At 40.3% G+C, this 8545-nt stretch overlaps 1 protein-coding gene across 1 annotated transcript in view; it reads right to left on the bottom strand.

The window, feature by feature from the left end:
* Window positions 1-7628, bottom strand: part of LOC121545650 (calmodulin-binding transcription activator 1-like) — a 454137-nt gene extending 446509 nt beyond the window's left edge. Inside the window, exons 1-2 of the mRNA XM_041856375.2 lie at window positions 7567-7628; window positions 2643-2744 (exon numbers count right to left, since the gene is read on the bottom strand). Of these exons, the coding sequence (XP_041712309.2) occupies window positions 2643-2744; window positions 7567-7591 (127 nt within the window). The 5' untranslated portion in view covers window positions 7592-7628. The remainder of the gene's footprint in view (window positions 1-2642; window positions 2745-7566) is intronic.
* Window positions 7629-8545: the final 917 nt, after the last annotated feature.

An 8545-nucleotide genomic window follows, 5' to 3' on the forward strand; every position in this document is an offset into this window, starting at 1 on the left:
AATCCTCAAGGCCCACTAAAGACCCAGTCCATCCACAAACACTGTCCCCCTCTTCAGTGGCTGGTCCACACTGAAAACATTATTAGGATGATAGGAGTAAAAACATTGATTGAATCGAAACCGGAACAAGAAAGCATTGGTCAGCCAAGATGCAGGGCTAATAACATGCTGTCAATCAAAAGCAATCAATCTGGGTGAGCTGTTGTGAGACATGTGGGAGGAGGGAGGGAAGGTAGAGGGGAGTTAACATCTTATGCTGAGTTGTTAACATTACCCAAACAAACAACCACTTCTGATGACAAATAAAGCACTTGAGTTCCACCTCTAAAATGAGCTAATCATACACTCAGCATATTATTTGCATCAAAAACCTCATTCTTAGTTTCCATCTTGACTGCCATGTTGCATCGGTCATAACTAGCCTTCATTTTAAAGGAAATATAGAAAAATATAAGCTATTGCTATATGGACCTCCTCTTCACTCACTTCAACTTTCTACAGTATGATGCCGATATCCTGACCTCTACCCAAAGATTTAAGATCTCACTGATTTTGCATCTGGCTTAACAAGGCTTTGATTGGACTGACCTGATGGGTATACTACAAAGCAGGATCAATGAGTTAGCCGGCTAACTTTGATGAACAACCAGAAATAACAGATTTTCTGGTTCATTAAGGAAGCTAAACTTAGAAATTGGTTTTTGGTTGTTGAGTCAATGAGACCGTGCTCATTTCAAGCTTATCTTAACAAAAAATAAAAAGTTATTTCAGAAGATTTACGCACGTTATCTGGCTATCTCATTGATCCTGCTTTGCAGTCTACCCCTCAGACCTCTTCATGATTAGCACAATCTCTTCAAATATGAATGATCAGAGAGGCAGTGAGTAGGCCCACACTTCTGAAAAATCTAAACAATGCTTGATTAGGCCCACTGCTAGGGGGGAAACTTGAGATGGGGTTTACTATGACAAGAGGGCAAATGAAAGCACCGCCATGTTTCCCTCGCAGTAATCACAATAACAATGGTTGTTGTCAAAGGAGCTCTACAGGCCAACTTTCTTACAGTCTGGTGACTCTTGATGGGGTGAAAAGAGAGGGAGATGTATGCTTTTTGTGGAATGCTGGGCAACCAATTATCATAGTTAGTTAGCCTATATTATTTATATAACAGTGTTAGATTTAAGATTTGAGTCTACTATGGTGTTGCTAAATTGAATAGGCCTATATTCATAAGTGAGGCTGAGGAAAGGCTAAGTCAAAGAGCTGCAAAACATATTAGATGGGAAGTTCAACAAACATGCACACGGACAGTTAACTGCCTGCAACAAACTGAAAACATCTCTTTACTTGTTTCAGCTCTCACCACGCTCACCCATCCATGAAAAGCACATCTCAAGGAGAGCAGAGGTGAGAGCTTGTGGCACGCACACAGCACACACACATAGTCAGCCAGTGAAGGACGCAGCCAGCCCTTTATCATAACTACTCTCACAATTACTCAGATCACTGGTTTACCTGCCTGGGCCTGGGCTACTCTGAGCAGCGTTACAGTGTCCTGGTGAAACCTCCAGGCAGCCAGCCAGCCAGCCAGCCAGAGAGAGCACATTAACTAGGCTGCCTGACATGGGAATAGGATGCCATAATACCTCACACCAGCATGTAGGGAGAGCAAGACTAGAGAAAACACTCACAAAACAAACTAGTCAGAGCTGGGGGGTGAAGCGCTAGTCCCGAATCCCAATCACTAATAATCACAGACTACAACACTAACCAACTCCTTTGCTGCCTCTAAATCTCCAACTCAAAGTGTGTTGAGTAAAAACACAGAGCTTTGAAGCGGCTAAAGCAATATCAAGGAGAACAGTGTAATGAGTGAAGAGCATAACAAGGAGATGTGGTTGATTTCAGCCTCTCTTTTCAAAACACTACTCCAAATACACTTAATTACCTAGATCAACAGAGTCGTTGGCAGTGGAGGAACTGTAGAGGAAGCTGCTGTGGTCATTAAGCATGAAGAAAGAAGTCACTTTCACAGAGACACAAACTGCTCTACAACGCTCCAACGAAATGTTGTGAATTCAAAGGAGGCTCCTCTTGATAAGGCTAGCTGTTAAAACAGAAATTATGCAACTTATCAGGGCCATAAAAACACTTATAGTATTTAGTAAACATAGCAGCCTTCTTCCTGTGCATTTCTCATTTAGGCCTAATCTTATCCCAGTGCATTCCTCATTCAGATGAATGGATAGGAGAGTTTTACAGTCAGAAACATAAGTGTCCAAGCTCCAAGTGGTAGCCTTCCTTCTCTCTCAGGGCCTGCCCTGCTCCTGATCTCCTGGCCTCAACCTGAAACAATCACTCTTAGTTAACGACAACACTTCTGCTATTGACAGCATGATCCCGTAAAGCAGACACTTCAATCAACAGAGCAGCAAGCTCCTCTCCGCTCCAGGAGGAACACCCAGAGGAGAAGAGGGGGACGAGGAGAGGGGGAGGGGGGTGGGGGGGTAAGGGGGACGGATGGAAATCAAGAGGTAAATAAATGAATGGATGAATGAATAATAGATGTGCCAGCTATAGTGGGCTCTTGGAGCAGAGCACAGTGCCACGGGGAGATGCAGTATTAATAACACACTCTTACTGTTCATCTCTGTGTCATCACTGATACTCTTAGGAGGAGCATGGCCGGCATAACACACAGCTGATCTGTACATTCGATCCGGATTACGAATTTTCTTCAGTCCTTCAGGAGGCAAAAAGAGAGTAGAGAAAATCGAGGAAAAGAAGTAGGGTATTCTCCCAGCTGCTTACAATAGCCCAGTACAGCCCATGCAAACACATTGACAGACAGAGAGCAGCTGGACAGTGAAGTTGTTCACCTGCAAACAACACATTAGAAACAAACCCCACAATAATGGAACTAAGGCTTGAGTTATTCAGGAGACAGAGGTATTACAGACAGAACAGAGACTGGCTAACAGTACTAGTCCTAGCCCGGACCTTGGCTTAACCTAGACCCTTGCATTGTGAAACAAGAGTTAGCCTGCAATATAGTATCATGACCAAAAAAAGAATAATTAAAAGGATGGGCGCTAGGTCATAATCAGAACTATTCACTGCCGAGGTGTAAAGGTAACACACACAGTGGCCTATATTCAAACTAGTACATGCTATTGACAAAGAGCAAAGTGGTAAACCTACGCTCCAATCAGCAAGGTCATACACCCCAAAATATTTCCATCATGAGGCATCTCTACTGATAAGTGAAGGGAATATTTTGATATTAAGTGCACAGTTGAAACTTTCACAGACAATATAGAAGAGAAAAAAAACATTTATGCAAGTGGGAAAAGTGTTTCATGAGTAGTTCTATGTCACTGTTGAGAGTTCAAGACTGACACTTCAGCTGTCACTGAGTCTGGCACATTTTATTTTACATCTCATTGATCTTAAAGATCGTCTTTTCAAACAGTTCTGACAGGCCTAGCATACAATACATACAATACATCTTATTTAAAAAATAGAACAAAAAAGAAGTCGATGCATCATGGTTTTATACATATGTAGAATAACCCAGAGTTTTAAATTAGCAGTTAAAAGACAAAACATGCGTATCAGACAATCTGCCAGATCCAGCCTAATTGATTTGTTCTATACATAGTGCCAGACATGTTGCTTGCTCGTTGGCTTAGTCCTACATGATTGTTTATCTGTTCTATTTATTCTTTTTTCTATGCTGCTGAATACTGCATCTCTTGGTTTGAATGAACAGTTCTATTTTTTTTCCCTATTCTGGGAATGGTCCCTAATGACGAGTGAAGGGGCCAGCAATCAGGCTCATTGTAGGCCTGGCTGGGTTTGATTCAGGTCGATATTGGTCCACATCACATCAGTAGTATGCTGGATGAATCAATGTGATCAATCAGAGAGGGCCTTGGAGGCATAGAGACAGACAGGACTAAAGGAATGACATCACGTGTCATCAGCAGCCAGAGTCTGGAGCACGGAGGGAGCAGACTACCATCCATCCACACCTCACTAATTCAATTAAGGAAAAGGAAAAATCTCCAGCCTGATTCCTGGCTTATTCCATACAGAACTACACAAAGGAATGGCTGAGGAAGAAACGGTCTGTCTGAGATCGGGGGGAGGTCACTTGTTTGATGATGTAAACACTAGGCTACAGCCTGACTGAAGTTAATGACTTCCGGATGACTTATTCTATTTTTGCACCCTGTGAACTTTTCAACCCAGACAGACATCAATTATAAATAGGCCCCTACCACATTTGTTTGCAAAAGCATTGATGCTTTTAAAGTGTATTATATCCTATCTTACTCACAGGTCTACAGTACAGTATGACCATATAGCACATTCAGGTTGACATACAAGGTTATGTTTTCTCTCTTGAGGAAGATACCCTTCAGTGAGAACATGTTAAAACCAGGTTAAGTGTACTGACCCAGAGATAGGCTACAGAGGAGAGAAATGGCGTTCTGTCTAGAGATCAAGGAGACTAAGTTAGGGGTGTGTATATAAGAAGCGTATCTGGTATTGCCGCTGTCCACTTCACACCCTTTACAAATACATGAACACCACTCTGAAGTCCTGAAGGATTCAAAGGTGTCGGGGGTTTACTTTAAAGTCTAAATTGAGAAGGTAGGATGTGTCACTTTATTGGAATGATCTTCATTCAAAATGCATATCAACACCTGCAATTTCCGTGCCCTCCGTGACAAGTAGTAGTCTTAGTGTTGGGGAAAGACCTATCCCCCAGGGTCTAGCAATCAGTTAGATGGGTCAGAAGTAACTCCTGGTGTTACTCTGTACAAAGAAGACGACTGAGAGAGACTGGGAGTAGCACAGGATGGGACATACAGTGACATCAGGAGACCTGCCAAACAAGCGAACTCTACCTATAGCCTCCACCCTACCACAGGTCAGGTGCTTCAAGGACACCTATGGGAGGATAACTGGATCTACAGGAAAACTGTAGTGCAGTAGTCGCATTGCTGAAATAATATAAACATTTTTTTATTTATTTTTATGTTTTATCTCTAGGCCTAGACTATTCCATATTCTTTATATTTTCCTTTACTGAGACACATCATTGGATAACTGATTTGAAATGAATATTGGATGGAAAAATAAAGACTGGCTGACTATTCAATGTCAAAGCTCCCCAGCTCCAGATTGCCTGAGAGGACATTGTGTTTATGTGGAGGCATGAAGCACTCTCTCTCTCCTCCTCCATCCTCCCCCTCCCCCTCCCCCTCCCCACTGACCAACCTCACAGGAACACCGAAAATAGCTCAACAATGGGAGTTTCAAGTCAGGGTTTCAGTAAAAGCTCCTGGTGATGGAGAGGCAAAGAAATTAACAAAGGTAGTGACTATACGTTACATTAATCTTGTGTGTGAATGTAATGCATTAGGTCTAAATGCCACTGTAAAGTAGTAAGTCACTCATATTACAGAGATAGGTATCCTCCCTTTTTAATTTTGTCATATACATTAGGCATACTCCTACACTAAATGTAAAGTGTGTCCCGGCATGGTCATCCCTTCCACAGCTCAATACCACCCCCTTGTGGAGCTTTGTTTAGGAGTCGGCACAACCAGATCACAGGCTCAGCTCTCTCATTTTTGTTATTGTGGTCTTACACAACAGTATAGGAACACATTGTCCACCAGTGTTATCTTTATCATATAAACCTAGATCATAAGTATTTATAGTATTTTTATTCTACATTGGAGGAGCTGTGATAAGACACACACAAATAGAAAGTACAGGATGTCAACTATTTTCTTCACTATTGAGGCTACTAAGCTCACCCGAAATTAAAAAACTCCCCTAATTTTCTTGACATCAATACTTCCCTCTACAGTAGTGTGTCAATATAGAACATTTCAGTGTATCTAATTATTTTATGTCTGTTTTAAGCAATAGGCACTCTATGCATTCCAGTTATCGCCAACCATTTGAAAATATGAGCTCGCTCTTTGTCACCACCCCCTGGTTACATATGAACAATACAACCTAATGTATTTGAAAACAATATGAAGAGCATCGTAGACTAAATGCAAGAAAGCTCTATTGCAGTTTAAAAAACGACGCATAACAACTCTAATGTTTATGAAAAACCATGCACAGTTTAAAGTTTAAAATGCATATACTAAGCCTATATACTATAAGACTGAATAGGCTGTCCACTAGATTGTATTATCACCCGCTATCAATAATTATGATGCAGTATACATATACTTCTACTGCAATTAGTATACTAATTATAACATTGATTTTCTTCAAAACAAATCCACTTTGCAGGTTAATATGGTTTAGTCATAATCAAGCTTCTAAATAGCCTTAATTAAACAATGTTCATCGTAACCATTTTATGCTTGTAAATGCATGCATTCCTCCTGTCTAATTCTAACATTTTGATTATTAGAGTGACAATGCATTTGCCCTGTCCTCTATAGTTTTGACTGTTAACTAATACTCAAGTGTTATACTCTCCAAATCAAATGACATATTCAAGTCAATATATGGATCCAGACCAGATGCAAATTTCAACCCAAATTAGCTTTAAATATTAAATAGTTAGTGAAATAGGCTAGAATATCAAAACGTCATTTTCAGACTGTCCCTTTCACAGAAAGATAACACCCTGTTTGGCTAAAAGAAAAACGCTCTTTAGAATCTTACTATCCATCATTTCACATCTGAGACACATCTGGTGGCATTCAATTCCAAAACTGTGTTTGGTACAACATCCTAGCTTTTAAAAATAATTACTATATATATATATATATAGTAATTATTTATATATATATATTATAACAAACATCGATTATTATAAAATAACACTTTTAACTGAGCAATAATATAATGTCTGTAAGACCGACGCCAGTTAAAATCTCACTCGATATGGTAGTTCAGGAACCTCAACCAACGGGTGGACTCGTCGAGTAAATAAAAAGATTGTCCAGGACTTGCAAGCAAGCATTTTTGTAACCAGACATGGTCAATGGATGGCTAAAATGCATTCTAAGGAAACTAAACTACATTCCAACGTTTGATACATAGGATGTTATAGATGTGCCATGTCAAATACCCTATGTAATAGATTGCTTGCATTTATGTAATAAAAACAAGCTTATTTTCAAAGCTGCATAAATAGAAGAGAAGTTGGCAATGACATGTTGTTGTCATTAACTTAGCTTGTTTTATAGCTACTTAGCTTGCTGCTTCACTGAACTGAATCAAGAATAAAATAGGATTATACAATTCAGCTCTTAGATCATGCTAGCTATTTTGTCTCCTTGTTTTTATAATGTGTAGGCTATGATGGGCATAGCTGGCTAGAAAGCTAGCTAATATTAGCTGGCTGGGTAATGTTGTCTCCACGTTTAGCTGCCTAGTATTTCGGAGGAAATACAAGAGTGCTATTCTTGTAAAAACTCTACGTCTCTCATCACGTATATCACCATAGTCTGACTTTAAAATCTTGTATATCACATAGTTGTTTTACTGGCAAATTAATCCCATTATATCTCTCTTACCTTCCGGCTTGTTTTCGGCAGCCATTTCCCCTTCGCGCGCAACATCCTCCTCCTCCTCACGACCGTGGGTACCACGCGCGTGCACGGCGAGGACAGCACGAGGAGGGACTCGAGGAGCAGCAGCGAGTCCAGCCAATGCAAACTTACCATTGGTTGTGAGGCAATGACTGACAATGTTACTCTGGAATGGCTAGTGACAACAAGGAAAACACGCATCCAATGCAACTACCAGACCACGTCATTGGCCGAAAGGTATTATTTAAGAACACCTCAAAAGTAAATGAACCAATCTGCTTTGGAATTGACTAATAATTATATTATAATGACGAATTGGGCATGAAGTCATAGTCTATATCAGATTCAAATGTATATTGCTTAGATTAGGCTAAATACAATCATTTCATAAAGTCAACCATTTAGCTTATGTAACACAGAAAAAACGTATAAATACATGTAAAAGTGTTTTATATAGGCTAATTGATAGTAGATATTTACTATCCCTTTCTGCAGCCCTAACCATTTGAATTACAACCCTGTGTTTTCTTTCTGCTTGCATTTTGGATTTATATTGATGTGTGTATTTTCTGTAATTTATGTAATTCAGGGCTCATCTGTAAAAGAGACCCTGTTCTCAGTATGACTCCCTGATAAAATAAAGGTTAAATAAAATACAAATAAATGTGGCTCTGATGGGCCAGACGAGGAGGCGGGTGATGTCACATCGCAGCTATCGACGCGCTCGCACAGCAGCATAGCAAACCGAGAAAAAATACCACTGAGCGAAAATCAAAGCCTGAAGTCCCTATTCAGAAATACATTTGACATTTCAGTAATTTAGCAGACGCTCTTATCCAGAGCGACTTACAGTTAGTGAGTGCATACATTTTCATACTGGCCCCCCGTGGGAAACGAACGCACAACCCTGGCGTTGCAAGCGCCATGCTCTACCAACTGAGCTACAAGACACTAAAAGCATTAG

Source organism: Coregonus clupeaformis, chromosome 30, assembly GCF_020615455.1.
Source record: "Coregonus clupeaformis isolate EN_2021a chromosome 30, ASM2061545v1, whole genome shotgun sequence".
Lineage (NCBI taxonomy): Eukaryota > Metazoa > Chordata > Actinopteri > Salmoniformes > Salmonidae > Coregonus > Coregonus clupeaformis.